The 27,416-nt window shown below is 40.4% G+C and overlaps 1 protein-coding gene across 3 annotated transcripts in view; it reads right to left on the bottom strand.

Annotated features, from left to right (window-relative positions):
* Positions 1–17,061, bottom strand: part of CPNE8 (copine 8) — a 227,566-nt gene extending 210,505 nt beyond the window's left edge. For all 3 annotated transcript variants that reach the window (XM_027594830.2, XM_027594832.2, XM_027594833.2), the window contains exon 1: positions 16,805–17,061. In XM_027594830.2, the coding sequence (XP_027450631.1) occupies positions 16,805–16,941 (137 nt within the window). In that variant the 5' untranslated portion in view covers positions 16,942–17,061. The remainder of the gene's footprint in view (positions 1–16,804) is intronic.
* Between the last annotated feature and the right edge of the window lie 10,355 nt (positions 17,062–27,416).

Raw genomic sequence — 27,416 nt, 5'->3', positions numbered from 1 at the left:
AAATAAAGCTCATTAGCAACTATGAAGCCATGCTACCTACAATATTTTACCAATCCTAGAAAATAACAGAATGAAACAAATATAGGCAATGGTTCAGCCATGTCTCCCTGTTCCTGCCTTTATACAACTGATTTTTTTCTCAAATCAATTGATGTTACACTCTTCCCTGTACTTACGCCTTCCAGTCATGGTTCCCATTCATCTGGGATGCTCTACTTTCCTCTCTTCAACTGTACATTGAAAAAATAATTATTAAACACTATATGCAAAAGATTGGTCTAGATACTAACTGGATACAAAGGTGAGTAAGAGGGGCGCCTGGGTGGCTCAGTTGGTTAAGCGTCTTTCGGTTCAGGTCATGATCCCTGGGTCCTGGGATCAAGTCCCGCATCGGGCTCCCTGCTCGGCGGGAAGCCTGCTTCTCCCTCTCCCTCTGCCTACCGCTCCCCCTGCTTGTGCTCTCTCTGTCAAAGAAAAAAATAAATCTTTTAAGAAAAGGTGAGTAAGACACAGTTCCTGTCCTACAGGAATTTATAATTTAACAGTTGTCTAATACTCTTTCAAATGTTTATTCGACAAGCACTAAGTTATTAAGTGACAGAAAAAGGATTTGTTTTTGGAGACTGTGATAAGAACACATGGGCTCCTGACTCTAGATTATTTGTATTCTATTAAGGGGACAAATCTGTAAACAAATACGTGTAGCAGAATGAGGAATGTGTATAATAAATTCGTTACAGATGACAGAAAGGGAGGAATAGTCAATTCTATCCGAAGGATCAGGGAAAGTAGTCCGAGTTTATGGAGTGAGATAACGAAGTGAGGCAGAACTATTCCCACGAGAACGAGGCTTGAGTATCATAGTTCTCTCAGGAAATGCAGGTGGTCTGAAATGACTTTGAGTTTAGGAGAGAGTTTTTAGAGGCCAGTGGGGAGCAAGAGGGTGGTGGGACATGGAGAGAAACAGATGAGGCTGAAAAGCTAGGTCAGGGTTTGTAAGGTTCTCATGGACTTCATACAGAGGCAATTAAAGGTTTTTAAACAAGAGAGTAAGAGTATGATGGTATTTGCTTTCTGAACGGGCCTCCAGCAGTTCAATGTGCAGGATAAATGGCAGGAAGAAGGATGGCCAGAGCAAGATGTGAGGAGGGGAGAGGCAAGGAACTTTTGCCATGATGTCCATTGGAGTCAGACAGGCCTGGACCCGCTCAGAGGCAGAGAGGTCAGCCATGTTAAAGAGGCAAGAGATCAAGGCTTGAGGCTCACCTGGCAGAAATCCTACAGGGCTTGGGGAAATAGAGAAAATGGTGGGAAGGACATATTCCCTTGAGGGAAGCAAACTGGAATTCTCACGAGTGCCTGTACATAGTTTGAAAAATCCCTGAAGCAATTCTGATGATGATAACCCTCATTTAGAACAGCTGGGGGAAACCATGCCGCCAAAATGAAAGTGATACAACCACCCAATAATTTCATTTTTTTAAATCACAGTTGTTTTTACATGTGCTAGAAATGTTCCTCGATCATCATTACCATATCACCATGTATTGAACTAATTCATCCATGTACAGCCCTCACTGAAACAAAGTAGCTTTTTTTTAAGGATTTTATTTATTTATTTGAGAGAGAGAGAATGAGAGAGAGAGAGCACGAGAGGGAAGAGGGTCAGAGGGAGAAGCAGACTCCCTGTCGGGCAGGGAGCCCGATGGGGGACTCAATCCCGGGACTCCAGGATCATGACCTGAGCCGAAGGCAGTCGCTTAACCAACCGAGCCACCCAGGCGCCCCTGAAACAAAGTAGTTTTATAACTTTTCTTTTTCTAGGAAGAACGGCTATTGAGGTCAGCGTCTCTGGAAAGATTCAATGTAATCAGGCAGGATATAACATTTTAGGCAAAATATAATCAATTGAACACTTAGATACTTCAGCTGTATCACAAGCACTTTGGGAGTTCTTTAGCCCATCCAACAAAACTTTATAACCAGACAAGTGCAGGAAAAAACATGACTTATGGATAGTGACTTAAGTAAACACGCTCATTTTTTACTTGTGCACATAAAAAGAAGTTCTGTGGGGTTTTCCTCCCCTTTTCTATAGAAAGTATGATTTCCTCTTCATCTTCCCATTAACACTTTTTTTTAGTTGAATTTAGACTTTTCTAAAATTTTGTTTTTCCCTTTTATGACAAAAATTAAAATTGGTGGGGAAAAAAACAAAACAAACAAACAAACAAAAAACCACAGGGTCTGGCAGAAAGTACAGTAGCAGGTAAGAAACCTAATGCTTCTTGAAGAAGCCAGGTCACCGAACAGTTCTTCTTAACCTTGATTCTACCCAAGTGAAACCATCATGTCCTGCTGCACTTTATCAGTTCACCACATAATTTACTAGAAACATCTCTCCCCAAGACAAAATCTTCCTTGGGTTAAAGATATGCTCATTCATTTTCTTATTTAGATATGTTATACAGGATCTCATCATATATATAAATTCTATCATTTCTCTTTCTTTGCATATTATTCATCCCAGATTAAATAAGCAAATCATCTGCTACTGTTTAAAAGTAGTAAGTGTTTACTTCTAAAACTAGTTTTCTTATTTGGAGGCAAAGTCAGTTCATTTAAAATTTTTACTTGTCTCTCATTTGTTCACAAATAAAACTTTATGGGATGTTTTATATAAACTAGGTAATATTGAGTAATTATAAGCTTTTATTAAATTGTACTGGTAAAATGAGTCATTTTAATGCTCTTACTGTATATACAAACCAGTATTTTAAAAAGTTTAGACACAGACAAATTCATGTGTGTTCAGATTCATTTTTCCAATCTGTCCATAAGGCAGCAAATGTTTATTGAAAGCCTCCCAATGTGCAAAGCAGATAGGTTTTTGAAAATCAAAGATAAGACAAATATGCACTCAAAGTTGGTAGAGGAGACAAACATGCAAAAAAACCTAAATAATTACATCAAAATAAAATAAAAGTACAAGAAATGCAGTGTAGGAACTCAAAGGAAGAAATGATTAATCCCAGTTCAAGAATCTAATAAAACATTATAGGGTTGCTACAAGGGAGGTATATAGGCATACCAAACTTTATTTTGATTTGCTTTACTGTGGTTCACAGATAACTGTGCTTTTTTACAAATTTAAGGTTGTGGCAACCCCATATTGAGCAAGTCAATCGGTGCTATTTTCTCAGCAGCATTTTCTCACTTTGTGTCCATGTCACATTTTGGTAATTCTCGTAATATTTCAAACATTTTCACTGTTAGTATATTATCAGTGATCTTTGATGTTACTACTGTACCAACCTAGTTGTTTGATGGCACCACATACCACATCCATTCAAGATGGCAAACTTAACTGATAAATGTGTGTGTTCTGGTAACTGTACTGACCTACTGTTCCTCTGTTTCTCTCCCTCTCCTCAGGCCTCTCTAGTCCCTGAGACTCAACAATACTGAAATTATTGTTCAAGTGAAAGGAAGAGTTGTGCATCGCTCACCTTATGTCAAAAGCTAGAAATGATTAAGCTTAGTCAGGAAGGCATGTCAAAAGCCAAGACAGGCCAAAAGCTAGGCCTCTCTGAAGCCAGTTAGCCAAGCTGTGAATGCAAGGAAAAAGTTCTTGAAGGAAATTAGAAGTGCTACTCCAGTGAACACACAAATGATAAGAAAGAATAAAAGCCACATTGCTGATATGGAGAAAGTTTGAGAGGTCTGGATAGAAAATCAAACCAGCTACATTTCCTTAAGCCAAAGCCTAATCCAGAACAAGGCCCTAACTCTCCTCAATTCTATGAAGGCTCAGAGAAAAGATGAAGCTGAAGAAGAAAAGTTGGAGGTTAGCAGAGGTTGATTCATGAAGAAAGAAGCCATCTCCATAACATAAAAAGTGCAAGGTGAACTAGCAAGTGCTGATGGAAAAGCTGCAACAAGTTATCCAGAAGATCTGGCTAAGATCATACACGAAGGTGGTTATACTAAACAACAGATTTTTGATGTAGATCAAACAGCCTTCTATTAGAAGATGCTACCCTGGGCTTTCATAGGTAGAGAGAAGTCATTGCCTGGCTTGAAAACTCCAAAGGACAGGCTGATGCTCTTGCTAGGGTCTTAATGCAGCTGGTGACTTGAAGTTGAAGCCAATGTCCATGGACCGTTCCCTAAATCCTAGGGCCCTTAAGAATTATGTTAAATCTACTCTGCCTGTGCTCTATTTAAGGAACAACAAAGCCTGGATGACTGTACATGTATTCACAACATGGTTTACTGAATATTTCAAGCCCGCTGTTGAGACTTACTGCTCAGAAAATAAGATTTCTTTCAAAATACTACTGCTCATTGACAGTGCGTCCGGTCATGCAAGAGCTCCGATGGAGATGTACAATGAGATTAACATGGTTTTCATGCCCGCTAACACAACACCCGTTCATCAGAGAGTGATCTTGACTTTCAAGAATCATTATTTAAGGAATACACTTCATAAGGCAATAGTGGCCACAGACAGTGATGGATCTGGGTAAAGGAAATTGAAAACCTTCTTGAAAGGATTCACCATTCTAGACCATTAAGAACATTTGTGATTCATGAAAAGAGATTAAAATATTAACATGAACAAGAGTTTGGAAGAAGTTGATTCCAACTCTCATGGATGACTTTGAGGTGTTCAAGACTTCGGTGTGGAAATAACTGCAGATGTGGTGGAAATGGTAACTAGAATTAGAAGTGGAGCCTGAAGATATGACTGAATTGCAGTAATCTCATGATAAAAGTTGAATGGATGAGGAGTTGCTTGTCATGGATGAGCAAAGAAAGTGGCTTCTTGAGATGGCATCTACTCCTAGTGAAGATATGGTGAAGATTGTTAAAATGACAACAAATGATTTAGAATATTACATAAATTTGGTTAATAAAGTAGTGGCAGGGTTTGAGAAGATTGCCTCCAATTTTTAAAGAAGTTCTACTGTGGATAAAATGCTATCAAACAGCAGCACATGCTACAGAGAAACTGTTGATGAAGGAAGAGTTACTCGATGCGGCCAAATTCACTGTTGTCTTATTTTAAGAAATTGCTAGAGCTACCCCAGTCTTCAGCAATCACCACCCTGATCGGTCAGCAGCCATCAGCATCAAGGCAAGACCCTCCACCAGCAGAGATGATGACTTCCTACAATCTCAGATGATCTTAGTATTTTTTAGCAATAAAGGATTTTTAACTAAGATGTGTACATTTTGTTAGACCTGATGCTATTGCATACTTAAGAGACCGCAGTATAGTATAAACATAACTTTTATATGCACTGAGAAACCAAAAAGTCTATTTGACTCATTTTAATGCAATATTCCCATCACTGCAGGGTCTGGACCTGAACCTACAATGTCTCTGAGGTGTACCTTCAAACCAAGGATAGGCATGGGTTGGAGGGAGGGGAGGCTTTTCAGTCTGAAGGAAAGGACCAAAAATGGTGAGAGATAAAAAGTATACACAAACGATCTGGAGATTGGCAAGTACTCCACTTTGGCTAAAGTCCATGTCTGAGATGTGACTGTCAGGAGATGGATATCCGTCCAGGATGAGGGAAGACCCTCAACACCATGTTAAAGCCGCTCGGATTCTCTTTTGTGAGAAAAGGAAAAAGACTGAAAGTTTCTGCAAAAGGAAAATCACACAATTCAACCTTTATTTAGGAAGCTAACTACACAACATGTGAAGAATAGACCAAAAATGTGAATGCTGGAGTCACAGAGAATAGTTCAGAGAATATTTTAATATTCTGGGGCGCCTAGGTGGCTCAGTTGGTTAAGCGACTGCCTTCGGCTCAGGTCATGATCCTGGAGTCCCGGGATCGAGTCCCACATCGGGCTCCCTGCTCGGCGGGGAGTCTGCTTCTCCCTCTGACCCTCTTCCCTCTCGTGCTCTCTATCTCTTATTCTCTCTCTCTCTCTCAAATAAATAAATAAAATCTTTTTAAAAAAAAGAATATTTTAATATTCTGGGGAAAAATACAACTTCCTGAACAAGAAGTTTGGCAGCAAGAATGGAAAAGGAAGTGACAAAACACTTTGGAGAGCCAAGCCAAATAGAAAGTGTCATTGACTGATCAGACACTGTTAAGTAGGTTAAAGGTTATAATGATAGAAAACTAATAGGATACAAGTCACTTGGTATTAGTTTACTTTATTTCAAAAGTCAAATATAGCATGCTTTCCCACAAAACCCAGATTTTCCTTAAGAAACTTTCCAGGTGCTACTTCAGGCAGCCAGCACTTAAGTAACAACTAATCAGTAAACAAAAAATTGAACCCATTTGCCATCTCCACTAGAAGCTCTGTATTTGCTAAGATATAAATGGTGGGAGGGGGGAAGTAACATATTACAGAAGTGAATTGGAAGAAAGGCATGGATATTTTTAATATCAAACATTATTCATTTTCAAGATAAAGAAAGCCAGCTATAGATCTCTATTGAGAGGAAAAACTAGAACAGCAATAGTAGAGCTTGACATCCCTTTGGGAGAGTATTAAGTGAAATGAGGACTTTGAAGTAGGAAGTGGCTGGCATTAGAAATAGTCTACCTTAATATCCCTTTGAAAACTCAAACACTAGAATTAGGGTCTAAGTTTTCAAATGGGCACTGACGATCATAAGATTTTCTTAAATCTAAGCATGTTTACATTGTATTTCAAGGTCCTACTTCAGTGTCATTGAATTAACAAGCTCTGAGTGACATCCCAGGTCAGTTAGACCAGGGACTGAACCTTTCATAGGAAGTGATGCCCAGAAGAACTGGTAGAATTGTCAAAGGTCACAGAGCCAGTGTCACAAACAGGATGAAAGCTTGGGGATTTCCATTATATTTGACTGGCACATACCACAAGGAAGAAAGAAGTCACATAAATGACATTCAAATGACAAAATGACCTAAGTAAAGCAAAGAAATTACAACCATTTAACTTAAATTGTGAGACAAATCTTGAGGTGAAAATCAATCATCTTTTCGCTAGTATACTTCAAACTTTTCTCCAAAAATAATTTTAAATTCACTAATTTAAATTAAGAGAATTAAGAGAAATTAAGAGAAACATTCACTATCAGCTTAATATTGATTAGGCTTCCTTTTCCCAACGCCTACAGAGAGGCTTTAGATGAAACCTCTAACGTAAAAATCAATTGCAATCAACTTTCTAGTATTTCTGCTTCCACAATTAATTTGAAAGTTGAGATATCCAGATAAGTCAGACAATGAGCCATGTCCAAAATTCACTCACTCACTCTCTCTCTCTCTGTCTCTCTTATTCTTTGCTTTATAGCTGGGAAACATGAAAACCTATTGAAGACATTAAAGAAGAATGATTGAGCTTTCAATTACCTAGACAACCATAAATAATGTGATATTCCCATTACAGGAGTACATTTAGATAAAAAAAGATTTGTAAGAATGCCCACAGCGTTATACATACTGAGAGGACAGAATAATAAGGATCTGTGGGCACTGAGAAACAAATTTCTCAAAATGATTCTAAAACCACTATTATACTAACTAAGGCTGAGAAATGTTTTGGTTTCAACCAGGTATGACAATTATAATCATATCTGGTTGACTGCACTCTCTGGCATTTGAGATTTTTCCTAATAAAATTAATGTGTCACTTGCGATATGTATATATAGATATATGAAGACAGCAGCTAATTAGCAAAGTAGAAAATACTGACTTTTACAAAGTCACGTCACAATTCAGTTAGTCAGAATACTGTGCTGACATTTTCAATATCTAAATAATTATTCTGCTTATATGGAATTCTGAAGAGCATATTTGCTATGAAAGGGGACCCTGGAATTTATTATTGAAAAGCTAGCAAGTTAAGTGGTGACTTCCTCGTTATTAAGAAAGCAGAGGACTGACATGACAGAGCTTGCAGTCGGTTCTCAACTCCTGTGGTAAGTATGAATGTCACATAGTCGATTCAATTAATTTCCCTCTACTTTTCATTTGCCTGGTCCATCACCTTTGTCCAGCATTTAGCTTTCATCTCACCCTGCCTGCTGATTTCTAGTTAAATAGTCTGCTCATTACTTAATTTCCCACAGCTTCATTACTTCAATTTCCCTCAGCAGCAGCAAAGAGGTAAGAATCAATACTTGGAAATTAAACATCAAATGGTTAAGGTTCATGCCACTAATCTGAACTGTTCTACCCACAGCTCTCACCAACGGGGGACAGAAAAGGCACTGAAGAATTCCGTATCCCCTTTGTGATGGTACAGATAACGTCTGTTATAACTGTGTCTCTCAGCTCTGTCATTTCTCTTCAGTCACCGACACATCAATACCGATAGAAAAGAATCCCACCCTTAAAGCCTGAAATATGTAACTTATGGAAGAATGCCAGAATACTTCTGGTGCACAAAAGTATATACCTAAGAATTAGACATATATGGATTGGGAACTCAAGCTTGCCACCCCCTAAGTGTGTGACTTAGGCCAAATTACTTAAACTCTCTCTGAACCTCAATCTTCTCACCTAAAAATAGGACATAAATCACCTGTTTCACAGAATTGTTGTGAGGACTGAGTGAATTAGCAGATGTAAAGTGTTTTCCACATTGTCTCACGTAGGTTTAGATTTCGACTTTAAATAAAATATATAGCAAATGTCGAGAGCCTTCCTGTTTCTTGACTTCATTAGTACAGCTTATAACTGAATAGTTCCACCAATAAACAGAAGTACTTACTTCCCAGGGACTATCACCGATATTTTGTTTCTTCAGAGTTTCACAAAGTTAACTGATAATTCCCTCAGTGTTTGGAGTATTATTCTTTGTAGAATAAACTTGACAAAATGTCTCATAACTTGAACGAGAATACCCGAGAGCTAGTGTCCCTGGCTGAAGAGGCATTAACATTGATGGTGGTCACAAGTTTGGAAATATTAAGGTATTGCACGTCAGGCTGTGAACAATGGCCCTTCGGGCAAGGCACCTTTTAAATACATCTCACTTTATTGTTGATGATAAAATCTTCATCCTCCTTCAGCCTGTGTTGTCATCTACTCGGAAATGTTTTATCACATGTCCAACACGAAAGAACTGTCTAAATGTCAGTCCATTGATTTTATTGGCAGGATACAAGAACGTGGCAGAATGTGCTTTCCTTCTAAAACTTTGTTGTTAAACACTACTTTCTATCTGTCAAATCCCATTGGGTCCACATGTCTAATTGTGTGTGTTGGTGTGGGGAGAGCCATGGAGTAGAATCCGCAGAAATGTCCTATGCACTTCCAAATCCACACTCTTCTGACCACTTTTTTTCTATACGTCCTCCACATTTAGGTATTATGAGCTGGGTTATCATTATCACCTTGAACATGAAGTTTTATGTCACCTTGCATTTCATGTTTCTTTGACTCCCCTAATTGATTATAAATCTGTCCAAAATACAGGTACCTGTCTTCTATGTTGCTTTATTCCACCTAGTAATATATTCATAAGAAAACGAGATAAGACTAACAGCTATTAACTGCTTTTCTTGTTAAAGGCACAATCCCGTGCACTTTATAGACTTTATTTCATTTACCTCTCCAATAATCCTATAAATTTGGTTTTTAAATCATTTCTGTATTACTGATTAGGAAATGAAATTCCAAAAGTTGAAATAAGTTACCCGAAATAACATTCCAAAAAGGGATAAAAATGGGATTTAAAGACATCTGTCTGACTCCTAATTCCATTTTCTTGCTGCTATACTCTGCTGCCCCAAATTCTCATTAATCTTTTAATGCAACTTTCTCGTGGGAATAGAAGTATTTAGAAAGGTGCAGCCAGTAGTTTAGGACTTGAGTCTGCTTATTTAAAGAGGAGTAGGGGGGTAAACAACCAAAATAAGCTATTTAAATCCCCTTGAGAAGATAGCTTATTAATAACTTCAGGTCTAGAAAACTATCCCCGGGAAAAAAATAATCATAGCTGTTGTCAAGTGTTCATGAATAAAAATGCTCATTAGCATTATGCTGAATAGTAACTTTATGAAATAAATTTTGGAAAATAAGAGATAAGTTAAATAAATATAGTATGCCCATAAAATAGACTACGTCACAGACATGGAGGGTTATTTTTCTCAAAACCTAATGACAGTAACATATACATGATATAAAACAAACCGAATGGTACAGAAGATAAATTGTATAGAATATAGTATGATCCCTTTATATAATGTGTGTGAGCATATGCACACACACGTACACACGAGGGAAAGAGACTATAAAGGTGACGTTATAAATAAGAGAGAAATGAGCTAAATGTTCATGGTTTGATGGAACAGTGGGTGATTTTTATTTGGTATGCATATCCACCTGTAATTTTGAGTGCTTAACTAATATGAAAAGCAGTATTTTCACTCATATAAATGTATTAACTTACTAAACCCTCAAAACAAATAAAAGACATAGGAGCTATTATTCTCCCCACTTTACAGATGAGGAAATTGAGGAGCAGAGAGATTAAGTAACTTTCCAAGGCTTCACAGCTAGTAGTGGTAGAACTGGTCTAGTTCCACACCCGTGCTCTTCAAGACGAAGTAAAACTGGCTCAAATAAGCAAATGTTATTAGTTCCAAAACAGGCTAACAACTGAATAAAACCCCTTTCAGAAGGACTGTTTTTCTTCCCTGCCTTGAGTAAACATAAATAGGGAATGCAGGCTATGCCACAGAAAACTGCCTAAAAGAGAACAGCCTTGACACCCTCTCTCTCGGGGCCTCGCTTTGTGAATTGCTTCCAGACTCACATTCTCCACATCCCAGGGCTGTTTTAGAACAACCCAGGCCCCAGATGCTACACACACACACACACACACACACACACACACACACACACACACACACAAAAGAAAAAAAACAGAAACACCACAGGGCAGACCAAAATATTGGTGGAACACCACAAGGAAGGCTTTCGCAACTCCCACGTAGAGACTTTAAGATCACTGTCCAGAAAAGCCCTCGTACAAATATTCCTGAAACTCTGGGGCTAAGCCAAACCCACAAGGCTGAGAAAAGCACAGTGGGGTCACTACATCTTTGAACCACGAGTCCTCAGGAACTACAGGGACAGAGGAATACGATGTTAAGGCCATGCCACACTTGGCCCTCAGTTTACCTGTTATTTAACACAGTAACAAGCATTCTGGCTTCCCCTAGCTTAAAGTAACGTTATTAATTTTTAAGTTAACAACATCATTTGAAACCTATTTACACATTAAGTCCAAACTTCTTGTCTTTTTAAAGAAGGGTAGAGTATGTCTAAGAGCTAAACCAACAGGGACTGGAGTGGAAACCCCCACTGCTGTGTTTGAACTCTTTCCTTCTTTCACCATAGATAATCGGAACAGCGAACGCATCTCCTTCAAACTGGGCCAATCCCCACTAGACCAAGCAGATTCTCTCTCTTGCAATATCCATTTGCTTTCCCAGGTGGTCTGGAACTGGAACTGTAACATGTAAACTTGCAAAATATAGGCATGCCACCAGTGGATGGAGGAACAGAAAAAAAAAAAAAGTCTTCAAAGTAAGAGGGAATAAGGAAGACGTGAAAAGAAACACGTGAAAAGGAGAAGAAAGGGAAAAGCACACAGAGCTTCAGTTATCTACCTGTTTCATTCACAATACACTTGCGAGCTCTCACAACCTTTCACGGACTGTGAAACCACAAGCCTCACTTACTCCAAGTAGAGAAGCAAAATCACAATAGTGCTGACCTTGACACTACCGTTTCTAAAAGCAACAGTCCAACAGCAGCAAACTTTTTCCTTTGTATAATCTTTTACAAAAGGCCTGTAAACAGCGATGTGTATGTAAGCAACATATGTTTAACAATGAGCTCTCCAAAAAAAATGCTGAATGCAGAGATATGTGTGTGTGCATGTGTGTATTTACATAATTCGTTATAAATTTTACTGACATAAAGTATGTGTAGCTGAGCACACAACTTCAAGATAATAAAAGTGTATTTCCATAGGGCCAACTGATTCCCACAGAATGTCTTAAGTGCAGACAACAACAAAACAAGCCCTGATTTGCAGTATTTCCCGCTTTCCATGGTGTAAATATTCCCACTACGGCCAACTTCAACCTACCAATGTGATGTCACTGAACAGGGATGGAAGAGATGAGCAGTAGCACGGGATGCATAATAGTGTCACCTCACTGATTAAAAAGATAGAGAACAGGTGACAGTAAAGAGTATAGATAACAGTAAAATGTAGTAAAATCACTAAGAAGTGATAACTTTTGAGTATGTCTTAACTTTGTTTTAAAATATAATGTACTCAATTTTAGGTTTATATGATTTAATGTTTAGTAATTGCTTTATTTAACAACTGGTGCACAAACTCCTGTCTCAGTCCCATTCAGGTCAGATCCAGCACACATCCCTGGAAAGTATCTCCCAATATCTGAGAAGGACAGGTATTGCTAATCCAGATCAAGTGACTACAGCCAGTCATTTCCTCATCAAACAGGTAAACATTTTAATGTGTATTATCAGCACATGATAAACCTGTGAACAGTCCAGATTCCTGGGCCCCAGTGCCAGAGATTTTGAGAGTAGATCTGGCATGGGGACCCAGAAGTCTGTATTTTAATAGGCAAGCAACCCTCTCCAGGCCAGACGATTTATTCAGAGAATGTCAGCATCCAACATTTGTCAACTATATTCTATGCCAGGCTCAGAAACCATGGACATGAAAGGAACAAAACTTGTCTTCAAGGTGAATACAGAAACCAAGAGTTATAATGGAACTCTAATACCGATACCTACCACTTTGGGAGAGGAATCCTGAGAGAAATGATGTTTGACCTAAGTCTTGAAGAAGGGGCACCAGCTAATCAAAATGACAAGGGGGAAGGGAGGAGGGGTGTTCAGGGCAGAGAGACGGGCAGGTGCACAGAGGACTCAGTCCACTAGGACACCAGCATGTGCTTTGGGGACTGTATCACTGATAAATGTTTTGCAGCCACATTTATCTCTCATCAGCTTTAGCACAGAGTAAGCACATATTAGTTAGACTATGTCTAGTCACGGTGTTCATGAGAGGAGCAGCGGCAAATGAGGCAGAAGAGTCATGGCCAGGTCGGGTGGGACTTTACAGAACACCTGGTACAAAGTAGGTGCTCCCATTTTGTATTCTTCCTTCAACGTGAGTGTTTAAAATTGGTCTTATCGCCAGTATAAGATTATTGCTGTGAAAGAAGTTACATGTGGTGGCTAACTTACAAAGTCTAGAAACACAGAAGGCTCTCACAGCTTTTTTAATGGATAAGCTACCTTCTCAATCGGAGAAAATGACTGAGGCTATGGGTTAGAAATAGTTCACCGAACCGAAGTTCCAGAGAAATGGGTGATTACTACGTATTATTTTTCCCATTGGTTTTACCTTGTTCTAATTCATCTGTTTTAGAATCCAATGGGAATGCCATAAATGTTATTTTACGTTTCTAAGGTTGTATCATTTCAGCTATTGGCATTTTAATTAGGTAACCCAATTAACTTTAAAAATCTATGAAGTAACGGAATGAAGAAAAATGAATGCGAGTACTACACAATGGGTTAAAGGGAAGTCGTAGAGTAGGAGCTTCTCTACCTAAACAGCTAGAAGAGTGAACTTGTCACCCTAACACACCAAGTCTGTGGCCACCTCCATGTCATACTGTCCCTTCTCTAATGCAAACCATGCCCATCCATCTCACCTCCCCTCAAGCCCCATCTCCTCCTTGTAGAATATTCCAAGCAATCCACTGCACAGTGATCTCGTCCCTCTCCGTGCATGATCCTCATCTTCAGATGTAGTCCTACGTGATCATGTATTATGGAATACCCATCTCCCAACCAGACTTTACATTTTCAGAGAACTTCTCTTGCATGTGTCATGGAGCAGGGCATAATGCTAAACATATAAAAGACACTAAACACTTGGTGAGTGAAGAGACCAAATGATCTCCATGAATTATAAACATAGTATTGAAGCTTCAAGCTTCAATTGTTGATTTTCTCACCTCCCCCAAAATGAAGATTAAAACATCATAAAGATTTTTAAAGGTCTCAGACTGGGGACAAAGAAAGGAGGTTATCAAAATGGATTCCATTCTTGAGTTGTTTTTTAAGTGTCAGCAAAGCCACAGAAGCATCTATGTCTCTAACATAGAAAGGCAAAGGAAATTCCTTGCTCTGCTTGCCCATAGTACAACTGAGGGGCCTACAATTGAGCCTTGTTGCTAAATGAAATCCCCCCCCAAAACATCCTAGAATATAAGCTCTTTATACTCATCAAAGAAGAAAGAGAACAGGGATCCCCAGGCTGGCTCTATCCCTGCCTTCTTTACCAATTTACTGAAGTACACAAGAGAAGGACTATTTACAGAATTCCAAACTGAAGCATATCTAATACATTTATTCAGTAAATACTATTTCCAGTATCATAATAGCTAACATATTTTAACACCTTTTGTGTCCTACAGTGTGTAAGCACTTTTCTGACACCATCTTATCAAACTCTGATATCATTCTATATGAGATAAATAACCATAATTTTCCTCATTTTAGAGATGAGGAAGCTCAGCTTAAGTAACAACTCCAAGGTAACAATGTAAGTCACAGAGCCAGAATCTGTAACAGGGTCTCTTATGCCAAAGCCCAAAGGACACCATCTATGTTTACAAGATTCAATTCCCAACAATGTAAGTACTCTAAATACTTGGGTTCTATTTCAGGACTTTTGTTTTTTAATTTGAAAACTTAAAAGTTATTATTTTTTTAAAGATTTTATTTATTTATTTGACAGAGAGATAGAGCACAAGTAGGCAGAGGGGCAAGGCAGAGTGGCAGGCAGAGGGAGAGGGAGAAGCAGGCTCTCCACCGAGCAGGGAGCCAGACGTGGGGCTCGATCCCAGGACCCCAGGATCATGACCTGAGCCAAAGGCAGACGCTTAACCGACTGAGCCACCCAGGCACCCCTGAAAACTTAAAAATTAAAAAACAAGATACCAAATCAATGGTATGAAGAAAAGGCTAGAACAAGGGGATGTCCAGGGCCTGCGGTACCAAGTTTAAACAAACTGGCTTAAAGCCAATTAACTAGAAGATTCCACACACACACACACACACAGTGGTTAACTGTGGATCCCATGGGCAGATAGACCCATGAAGGTATCATTTCCCCATCAGTCCTAAAGAGCTTTTGGGAAATTTGGATTTAATTTATAACATTTTAATATTCATTCCAGGCACAGACCACATGCCATGCAGGCTTTGTAGGATGTTCAGCAGAGGAGAACTCTAGAAAATGCTTTTATTGTAGGACTTTTGGCCTTGCATTATGTGTGTATACTAATGACCTCCCTTGAGCATCCAAAGGCAGCTTCAGAGAACAGAAAAAGGCCTAGCAATTAATGTCTGAAAAGTGTTTTCCATATAGCTTCACCTGTTCACTTAAAGCAAAGAACACAGTAAGGCAAGAGCCAAGCTTAGCTGTCATTAACAGCATTGTTTCCACAGTCTGAGGTCAGCCTTAAGAGGAAGCTAGCAATCACGGGATATAGTTTCAGGGATAGCTGAAGGCTATTCCCTATCCCCTAATTAACACTTCTACTGGTTGTTGGTGCTTAAATTTCCACAAAAAAAGAAAATCCATTTCTTTGGCTTTAACCCAGTCTTCTGAAAATGCAAAACCGAATACTCCTGGGGTGACAGCATTTTAAGTTTCAGGGTTTATTTACATCCAAGATTTCCCAGGTTTGTTAGATTCCTTCAAGGCAAATTTTGCTAAGGAAAGGAATGTGAGGGGGTGGCAATTTAGGGCACTGAAAACAACCTGGGTGCCAAAGTGGTCAGGAGAGAAGAGAGTTTTCCACTGAGAGAGATCCTAGTATGGAAACATGGGAGTGGGCTCCAAAGTCGTTATGATGCCAATTCTCCCTCTCCTGTTGCCATTATCAATTTAGTATAGTCTGCCCCATCTCCTTCTCAAAATCTTCTGCGATACAGCAATTATGCGGCTTTATTTACAGGAAAACTGACCCAAACAACGTCAGGCAAAGGAGTTGAAATTTACAGTCCTTGGGCAGCTGCTACAAGCACTCAAACCGTGTCTACTCGCAGGCAGAAAGTCGTGACTTCCCAGATTTTAGGTAAGGCACACATTTGTCTGCAAAGAGAGCTGGAGCCGAAATCTCTACCTATCAGGCATAAGGCAAGAAGCCCGGAGGGGCGGGGGTGGGGGTGGGGAGCAAGCTGGATGGCTCCAGGAAGTGGGTGGGGAGGAAGCTGCGAGGTTTGGAGCCAACTGTAGCAATAGCAGGTTTGCACACGCCTAGCGAAGGGAGTCCCGGGCCACTGCGTGCATTGGTCACAAGCGCTTTTGGCAATGCTGTCCCCTTTGATTCCCGTCATCACCCAACCACACAGCTCGGGTTTGGGGCGTAAAAAGGGCTTGCAAAGTGGGCGGCGGCCGGGGTTCCCGCCGCTGAGTCACAGCCCAGGCAACTTTTACTGCATTTCCCAGAAAGAAAATTAAGAAAGTCTCAGTTCCGTAGCCCACCACTCGCTTCCAGTTCGCGCTCTCCGCTCTGTGTCATTGGAGCTGGGGGGTGACTCAGACCCACAACTGGGGTGTTTCCCACTCGTCTCGCAACTTCTCACCCCAGCAAAGCCTCGGGGTACCCCGAGCGCTTGGCAAGCGCTACCCAACAGGCAGATGGGAGAGCAGGAGGAGGGAGAGCAGGAGGAGGGAAGGGAAGGGCTGCGTCCTCACCTGCAGGACACGGACACCTCCACCCGCGTGGCCGGGATGGCCGCGCTCAGCTGGTTCAAGTCCCCGATGCCCGCAGTGCTGGTGTAGCGGCTGTCCATCTTGGGTGGAGGCGCCGCGGACTTGTCCGGCGCCCACATCCAGAGCTCGGGCAGACTAAGAGCTCCGAGCCCAGCTCCCGACAGCCGGGGATGGGGGTGGAGGGTGGAGGCAGAGGAAGGAGGGCGGAGGCAGCTCGCGGGAAGGGGGAGGGAGAGGGAGGGGGAGGCGGACCCGAGCAAAGCCGCGAGGGAACCGCGAGCCAGTCCTGGCCCAGGCCGAGGCCGCCTGGGAAGTGGCGCACGGGGCTCCCGGCTTCCCTGCCCCCTCCTTGCAGGCAGCAGCCCCAGCAGGGGATAACTTCGTGATCCTTGCCAGGCTCCGGGTGCCAGGCTCTGAGGAGCCACCGGGACACCTGACGAGGTAGGGGGCACGAGACCCAGACCCCAACCGTCTAGGAGAGCAAGCCCTGGCCGGCTGGGCGCGCGGCTAGGGTTTTGTCTCCGCCTTTACACACCCCCTCCCGCCTCCTGGGCCGCGACTCCCTCCTCCTGTCAATGAGGTGTGGACGGGAATGTCACGCAGTTCGCTTGCCTGGGCTGGAAGCTGGAGGTGTGGGCGCCCCTGCCTGTTCCTAACTCCCCCCATCGTAGGTCCGTCCCTCCTCACCCCGCGCGGGTCCTCACCGAAGCCCTTGGAGGTCCCTCCCACCTTGCCTTCGGGCAGGTGAGCCGGGTCCCCGTTTCTGGACTGCCCACTCTCGGCCATTTGAGGGTTGGGGACAAGGGGCATGAGGACGATCTCCAGTGTTGCGTATGCGGTGGTAAAGTGACGGATCGAGATCTGGGACAAGGTGGGAACAGGAGGGACTCTAATGTGGAGGGAGGGGGACTATTTGGGGCTTAAGGGGACCATTTGGTTTCCCTCTTCCCTCAGTTCCTCGAAATATGGGGGTCTAATTGTGACAATTCTCCTGTAGTCAGGACTCTTCTGCGGCCCCTCGCTTCCAAATGCTTGGAAGTTCTGCCCTGAAACCTGGAGGTCACAACCCTTTAACGCAGCTCCCTTACCCCGACTCCCACCGGTAAGACCCGAATGAAACTGGACGGACGGAAGCAGAGAGAAGCCGGACTGAGCTCCGCATCTGGGAAACTGGATTCTGGGGCAGCCATACTGGTGTCAGAATGCCGAGGCGGCCAACGTCTGGGGAGGTACCCGCGACTCCCCTCCATTGCAGCGACCAATTGGCGGCACCTTGCCTCCGGCCTCACCCGTGCGCCTGCGGGTCCCCAGGCGCTAGCCAGCAGGGGGCGACCGAGAACTGGACGCGGCGTTCCGCCAAGAAGCGTGGAGAACCGACCCGTGTCGGTCCGCCTTCTCTTAACGCGCCAACCACTGAGTTTCCAGCCGGCAGGACTAACTCAGAGAGGAGCTGTTTTCGTGATTGAGAACCTGTCATACGTTGTAACATTTTAATCCACTTGGAGCCACCTGCCTAGAGAATCTGTAGAGTTGCCCGTGAGAACGTGTAGGCACTGTCTTGCCTCTTCCCCTGCCAAGATCCTCCCGGTATTTCATCCTTGGTTTCCTTTCCTGATCTCCCAGCCCACCCCTTGTCATCCCTTAAATCCAGAGGTTCTGTTTCTTTTTTTCCGTCGCTGATTAACCTGTAGTTTATTACTTTTTGGAAATGTCCTAAAACTCCGGACATTTCTCTTATGCTGCCCAAAATTAATTTGGGGGACTAGACCTACGTGTACTTTTTTAAAGTTATTTCATAGAAGCCTACTGAAGAAATAAAAATTGAGAACTTTAAAATAGTACCCAGCCCATAAATCCTTTACTTCTTAATTTTTCCGTTTTATTGAGCTACAATTGATACGTAATAAACTGCACATATTTAAAGTGTGCCATTTAATAAATTTTGATACATATATACTCCTGTGAAGCCATCACCCTAATCAAAATAATCAGCCATTCCATCACCCCACAAGTTTTCTCAGTCCCTCCTTTCGCCACTAAAAACAATCCTCCAGACAACCACTGGTCTTTATATCACTGCAGAGAAGTTTGCATTTTCTGTAATTACATATGTATGGAATCATATAACATGTACTCTTTTCTGTGTGGCTTCTTCCACTAAGCAAAATTCTTTTGAGATTTATCCCCACATTGTTGAGCACATCAATAGTACATTTCTTTTTTGGGGCCATAAGGAGTGTGAATGTTTAGCTTTTTAAGAAACTATTAAAATATTTTCCAAAATAGTTTTACTATTTTCCATTCCCACAGCATTTATATGAGTTTCAGTTGCTTTGTATCCTCATCAGCACTATTTTGTTACTCTTTTAAACTTAGGCAATGCAATAGACGTGTTGAGAGTAGGTTAATGACTAATAATGTTGTCATTATGAGTCTCAGTGTGGATTAATGACATTTTTATGTGCTTATTTGCTATCTGTATATCTTCTTTGGTAAAGTGTCTATTCAAATCTTTTGCCCATTTTTATTGGGTTATTAGTTTTATTATTCCTTAGTTTTTAGAGTTCTTTATATATTCTGTATACAAGTCCTTTATCACATACAATTTATAAAATAAGTTCTGCCAGCCTGTGGCTTGTATTTTCATTTTCTTAATAGTCTACCAAAGAGTTGAAGTTCCTAATTTTGATGAATCCGGTTACTCAACTTTACCTATTATTGATTATAATGTTGGTGTTGAATCAAAGAAATTTTTGCCTAATCTGAGGTCACAGAAATGATCTTATATGTTTTCTTCTAGAAATTTTATACTTTCAGGTTTTGCATTTAAGCCTATGATTAATTTGTTTTTTTATCAAAGTTCTCTTTTTTGCACATCAAGATCAAATTTTTCTAGCACCTTTGTTAAAAAGACCAACCTTTCTCCATGACTCGTCTTTGTCCTTTTGTCAAAAAGCAATTTGTCATAAATGAGTCCATTTTTTCACTCTATCCTATTTCATTGATCTGTGTTTCTTTAAACCAATACCACAGTCTTAATTACTACAGCTTTTAAAATAACTTTTGAAATCAGGTAGTATAACTTATCCAACTTTGATCTTTTTAAAAATTCTTTTGTCATTTTTGATTCTTTGCATTTCCATGTAAATTTTAGAATCGGCTGGGCAATGTCTACCAAAAAAAATCTTATCAAGATTTTGATTGGGATTGCATTGATTCAATAGACCACTTAAAGAAGAGTAGATAAAATTAGTCTTCTGATCCATGAACATTATATGTCTTTCCGTTTATTTAGGTCTTCTTTAATGTCTATCAGTAATGGACTGGTGTCCTTAAAAGAGAAAGATTTGGAGACACACAGCCACACAGGGAAGAAAGCCATGTAAAGACAGAGACAGAGATTGGAATTATGCTGCCACAAACCAAGGAATGTCAAGGATTGTTGATAACCATCAGAAGCTAGAAGAGTTCGAGAAGGAATCTTCCCTAGAGCCTTTGGGAAGAGCATGGTCCTGCCAACACCTTGATCCCAAAACCGTGAAAGAATAAATTTCTGTTTTTTTAAGCCAACTGGTTTGTGGTATTTTGTTACAGCAGCCCTAAGAAAACTAACGCATGATGATAACACTAATTATTTCAATTTTGCTAATTTTTTTCAAGTTCAGTACTTGTAAATTCATCATATTGAAGTAAGCTTTAAATGACAAAACTTTTAAAGTATATTCAGACTCTATTAATATAGTCAGCACAGTACATAAAGAACTACAACTTTTAAAAACGATTTTAATAACCAAATATCATGAATTATGGCATGTCTATTTCCTTAAACTTTTTATTGTGGAGAATTTTTAATAAAAAGCTTATATTTATTGAAATGCATTTAAATAATATGAATGACTTTAGAATTGCCAGAAGCCAAAGGTAAATTTCATTTACTAAAATTTATAAGCAGCCATTATTCACCAAGTCAGTGATTCAGTAAATATTAGTTGAATGTTTACTATGTGCTAGGCACTGGGCTAGATCTAGGAGGTAAAGCTTATTCTGGCAAGGAGATGCATGACTGCATAGAGATATTACTGAATGAATCATTAAGTTCTTTTCATTTCTGGGATTTCATTATTCTACAAAATTAGGGAAGACCTCACTTTGTAAATTAAATTGTCATTGTACCTTATTTTTAAGAAGCATTTATTTAGGGGTGCCTGGGTGGCTCAGATGGTTAAGTGTCTGCCTTCGGCTCAGGTCATGATCCCAGGGTCCTGGGATCGAGTCCTGCATCGGGCTCCCTGCTCCTTGGGAGCCTGCTTCTCTCTCTCTCTCTCTCTCTCTCTCTGTCTCTCTGTTTGTCATGAATAAAGAAATAAAAATCTTAAAAAAAGGAAGCATTTATTTATAAAATAGCATAAAAAGAATCAGGTATCCTGAAAGAGCATATTTTCATAATAATAAGACAAAGTTCATTTACCTCATCCAGCAAGTGGTGTACCATCTCTCATAGAAGTACTGGACAGAGCAGTTCTTGACACAATAGCTAAGTGGAAAATTTGCTCCATCAGACTCAACAAACTATTCCACCCCAGGATAAGTCAGAAATACCAGCATTAATGGGGCGCCTGGGTGGCTCAGTCAGTTAAGCATCCAGTTCTTGATTTCGGCTCAGGTCATGAGCTCAGGGTCGGGCTCTGAGCTCAGCGCGGAGTCTGCTTGTCCCTCTCCCTCTACTCCTCCCCCAGCTAATTCTCTCTCTCTCTCTCTCATATAAATAAATGAAATATTAAAAAAAAAGTACCAGCATTACCACATGCTCACCTTCAAAATGTCCTTGGGAAATTGAAGAAAATAGATAGCTATGTCATCACTTAACCTATGTGGATAACTGTGTAATCACTTTGGCCACTTGACCTGCTCTATGAAAGTACAGCTTAAAAAATAAACATATAATAGCAAAGAATTGACTAATTATGGAAAAATGGCAGCTCAGGGAAGACATTATGATAAGAGGCCAAAATGTGTTCTCTGAGTACCTACCTTTTCTCTGACCTGCTAACCATTTGAAGATGATTTACTCAAAGTGATTCAAATCTGCAGATAATTCAAATTATTTCAGACATTAAGACAATATTACCATCTTTAACTTGAAGTTACCTTTGTGACTAAAGATCAATATCTCACCAGTCTTATAAATATCACCTTTTCAATGGTTAAGGCACTTAGAAAAATACCACTTTTAAAATCTTACAAATAATACAAAATTAAGATATGTCATGAATAAGTGTCCAGAAACATTAAACCCAATATTTCAGTCAAGTAACACCTTTATAAGGGATCTTGGATTTAAGTAAACCTATTCTCAAACAAAAAAAAATTTTTTTTAAGGCTTTAGTTATTTATTTGAGAAAGAGAGCACACACAAGTGGAGGGGAGGAGGGGCAAAGGCAGAGGAAGAAGCAGACTCCCCACTGAACAGGGAACCCCATGTGGGCCTCCTCAATCCCAGGACCCCAGGATCATGACCTGAGCTGAAGGCAGACGTTTAACCAACTGAGCCACCCAGGCGCTCCCCAAGCAAAAATTTTTCCTTGTGTTTGATAAATAAATTTTACACTCAAGAGAGCACTTAGAATACAGGATACTTTCAATTTCAGAATTTCACAGTTAACATTTTTTCTTTTTTTATTTAAACTCTATTAGCCAATATATAGTACATACTTAGTTTTCAATGTAGTGTTCAATAATTTATCAGTTGCATATAACACCCAGTGCTCATCACATCACATGCCCTCCTTAATGCCCATCACCCAGTTACCCCATCCGCCACCCACCTCCTCTCCAGCAACCCTCAGTTTGTCTCCTAGAGTTAAGAGTCTCTCATGGTGAAAGGGGAACCCTCCTACACTGTTGGTGGGAATGCAAGCTGGTGCAGCCACTCTGGAAAACAGTATGGAGGTTCCTCAAACAGTTGAAAATAGAGCTACCATATGATCCAGCAATTGCACTACTGGGTATTTACCCCAAAGACACAAATATAGGGATCCGAAGGGGTACGTGCACCCCAATGTTTATAGCAGCAATGTCCACAATAGCCAAACTGTGGAAAGAGCCAAGATGTCCATCAACAGATGAATGGATAAAGAAGAGGTGGTATATATACACAATGGAATATTATGCAGCCATCAAAAGGAATGAGATCTTGCCATTTGCAACGACGTGGATGGAACTGGAGGGTGTTATGCTGAGCGAAATAAGTCAATCAGAGAAAGACATGTATCATATGACCTCACTGATATGAGGAATTCTTAATCTCAGGAAACAAACTGAGGGTTGCTGGAGTGGTGGGGGGTGGGAGGGATGGGGTGGCTGGGTGATAGACATTGGGGAGGGTATGTGCTATGGTGAGCACTGTGAATTGTGCGAGACTGTTGAATCACAGATCTGTACCTCTGAAACAAATAATGCAATATATGTTAAGAAAAAAAAAAGAAGATAGCAGGAGGGGAAGAATGAAGGGGAGTAAGTCGGAGGGGGAGACGAACCATGAGAGACGATGGACTCTGAAAAACAAACTGAGGGTTCTAGAGGGGAGGGGGGTGGGGGGATGGGTTAGCCTGGTGATGGGTATTAAAGAGGGCACATTCTGCATGGAGCACTGGGTGTTATGCACAAACAATGAATCATGGAACACTACATCCAAAACTAATGATGTAATGTATGGTGATTAACATAACAATAAAAAATTTTAAAAAAAAAGAGTCTCTCATGGTTTGTCTCCATCTCTGATGACTTCCCAGTTTTCCCTTCCTTCTCCTATGTTCCTCTGTGCTGTTTTTTATATTCCACATATGAGTGAAACCATATGATAGTCTTTCTCTGACTGACTTATTTCACTTAGCATAATACCCTCCAGTTCCATCCATGTTGATGTGAATGGTGGGGATTCATCCTAATACAATGGAAATATTCCATTGTATAGATGAACCACATCTCCTTTATCTATTCATCTGTTGAAGGGTATCTCGGCTCTTCCCACAGTGTGGCTATTGTGGACTTTGCTGCTATGAACATTGGGGTGCAGGTGCCCCTCCTTTTCCCTACATCTGTATCTTTGGAGTAAATACCTAGTAGTGCAATTGCTGGGTCATAGGGGAGCTCTATTTTTAAACTTCTTGAGGAACCATACCATTTTCCAGAGTGCCTGTACCAGCTTACATTCCCACCAACAGTCCCACTTAATATTTAAACACACAGAAGAACACATTTCAAATTCTGTGTGGAAAGTCTCAGGTTGGTTTGGATAATATTTGGTTCTCCATTATCACAAAGTAATTTGACTCATACCTTGCCTAGTCCTTAAAGAGATGCCCTAAACTTGGGAGTGAAGGGAGGGTTGGATCAGGAAAGTGATCAAACTGGGGTTAGTTATCTTACTATGATGGAATCTTCTACTTTTTAAATGATAGTATTTCAGTTATTTACTGCTGTGTAACAAGCCAGTCCAAAACTCAACCACTCAGAACAACAGTGGTTGTCGTAGTTTTCATGCTTCTGTGGGTCAGCAATTAGGGTAGGCCTCAGTCAGGCAGTTCTGCTCCATGTCGTGTCAGTTTGGGTCATGCACACGGGCTGCATTCAGCTAGAGGCTGGCTGGCCTGGAAAACCCAAGAAGGCTTCATTACCATTCCTGGCAGCTCAGTGCCCTTCCTCCATGGGGCTGCTCTGTGGTTTCTCCTCATTCAGTAGTCTAGCCCAAACTGCACAGCATGGTGACTGGCTTTTCTATAGCCAAAGTGGAAGCTGCCAGGGTTCTGATAGGCTAGTCCTGGAACTAGCACATTGCACTGGTTTCTGTTTGTGAAAGCAAGTCAGGAGGCCAGCCCAGGTTCAAAGGGAGCAGGGGAGGTAGCTGGGTGACACAAAGGATGGAGGAGCATGCACACATTGGGAGGGAAGGAATTGACAGCAGTCATCTTTGGGGACTACCCACTAAAAAGAGTCAATTCGGGTAAGGCTCAAATAATCATATATCTCTCATTTAGAAAAAACAAACACCAATCTCATTGGGAGGGAAGGAATTGACAGCAGTCATCTTTGGGGATACCCACTAAAAAGAGTCAATTCGGGTAAGGCTTAAATAATCATATATCTCTCATTTAGAAAAAGCAAACACCAATCTAGTTTTTTCACCACTTTAAATTTGTTTTGTTTGAAAAAAATAAATCTATATAAGGAACCAGAAATCTCACAGCATGCTTGGTAATGAATAGAATCACAGTAGTAAGCAAGAATTTGTCTTCAAGAATGACTGTGGGGGCGCCTGGGACTCAGTTGTTTAAGTGTCTGACTCTTAATTTCAGCTCAGGTCTTGATCTCAGAATTATGAGATCGAGTCCCACATTGGGCTCCTCACTGGGCATGGGGCTTGCTTAAGATTCTCTCCCTCTCTCCCTCTCTCCCGCTCTAAAAACAAACAAACAAACAAACAAACAAAAAAACAATGCCTTTGCTAACTACATAATAAACAGGTAGAGAAGTAAATATGGGAAATATGAAGAATATGTTCCTTGCTTTCAGGCATCTTTACTTAATATGAGATCGGCATCAACTCATCACATCAATAAAAAATACGAAAGAGCCAGAAATAAGCAGTGACTTGTCATGAGGTCATGTGGTATAGGCCAACATGACTGATGCTCAAGGGAGGACATATTAATGAGAAAGAATAACCATTAAAACTTCCCTGGAAAAATGGGGCTTGAAAAGAAGAAGACATAGCAATATAGGTGAGGGTGGAAATATGAGCAACTCTAGAGGTAAAAATAAATATCGCTTATTTTTGTAGGGTAGTGAGAAGACCCAACACCTCAGAGAGGAAGAATGCAAATTTAGATAGAGTGAGGTTATCTTAAAAGACCTTGTAATTAGAGGATATGTAAAAGGATAGGAAGCTAAAGTTATCTAATCCTACCCTGTCCAATAGAGTAGCCTTAAGTCACAAGTGGCTATTTAAAGTTAATTAATATTAAATAAAATTTAAAATGCAGTTTTTCAGTTGCATTAGTTACATTTCAAAAGCTCAATGGCCACATATAACTAGTGGCCACCCTATTGGTCAGTGCAAATGATAGAACATTTCCTTCACACCACAGTGGTCTATGGGACAATGCTGACAACCTGTTATATTTCCTAATATTTCTGAAATCTTTTCAACTTTCACTTTCCTTCTGCCATTATCGGTAATTCAGTTTACTATCCTCTTTTACCCGGGATAACACAACACTCTCCTACTTTGTCTCCCTATTTCCAGTCATGCCCCATTCTGAAGCTGAAATGCACTTTATAAAACATTAATCTGGTCTTGTGAAATTCCTGCTGTAACCATTTGTGCCATTCTCTTTGCCCGGAATATTCCTCTGTGCCTCTTTTTTTAGCTCACACTTAGTCTTGAGGTGCCAAGTGAGATGTCACTTCCTCAACCAGGCCTTCTCAAATACCTCTGAGTCTCAGTATTCTCATCTTTAAAATGATACTTTGATCTATGATATATGGTTGGTGAAAATTAAAGATAATGTATATAATAATGTAGTGCTTAGCACTCAAAATGCATCTACTGATAATGTTTGTGGTGATGATAATAATTTGGTAATGATGGTTTTAAGCTCTCTAGTTCTATTTTCTCACGTAAGCTACCCAGAGTAGCATTCCAAGAGGTGTCTCCCAGCTGTCCAGTAATAATTTAAAATTACTTACATAGCTCATATGACTGAGAGGATTCCACGATCACTATAATTCAATCACATGGCCTTTCCTGAACCATCCTAACCTACTATGCTCTTCTTTTCCTTGAAGTTTTTTTATTATATATACACACATATATCTTAACTTCATCTTTACTTGGTCAAACTCCTATTCATCCCTCATGGCTTATCTAAAATGTCATTTCCTCATAGAAGTATCCTGTAAATATCTTTGCATTGCTTTTAAATAACTATTCTAGGGGTGACTGGGTGGCTCAGTTGGTTGAGCATCAGCTCTTGGTTTCGGCTTAGGTCATGATCTCATGAGTCATGATATAGAGCCCTGCGTCAGGCTCTGTGCTCAGCACAGAGTCTGCTGGAGATTCTCTCCCTATGCCCCTCCCCCCTTGCTCTCTCTTTCTCTCTCTCAAATAAATCTTAAAATAATAAAAATAAATAAGTAAATATTCTAATAGGACTTTATGCATAGAGGACAGACAAAGATGAAATTCTAAGATTCTTTTATCTAATAAGGAAAATGGTAGTTTACGTTTCTTCTAGAGTTACAGGTGTTCATTTGAATATGATTATCTAATGATAACCAGTTAACATTAAGAACTCTCATAAAATAAACTTACACTCCTTGAGATACAGATATGTTTAAAGGGAGTCTGTTATTTTACAAGGACACACTTTCATGGTTACTGAATACAGAACAGGTCTTACTTTTTATTAATGTTCTCAGCCTCCAAATTTAAAGTTTCTTCCAAGAAGCTTTCCGTTAAATCTGTTAATTCAGAGAGTGATTTTTCAAGGCTTCAGGAAGAAATCCATTTGTAAGAATGAATCAGAAAGGGCAA

The sequence above is a fragment of the Zalophus californianus genome, chromosome 9, assembly GCF_009762305.2.
Source record: "Zalophus californianus isolate mZalCal1 chromosome 9, mZalCal1.pri.v2, whole genome shotgun sequence".
Classification (NCBI taxonomy): Eukaryota; Metazoa; Chordata; class Mammalia; order Carnivora; family Otariidae; genus Zalophus; species Zalophus californianus.
The sequence above is the reverse complement of the archived record's forward strand: the minus strand, read 5'-3'. Positions and strand labels throughout refer to the sequence as shown.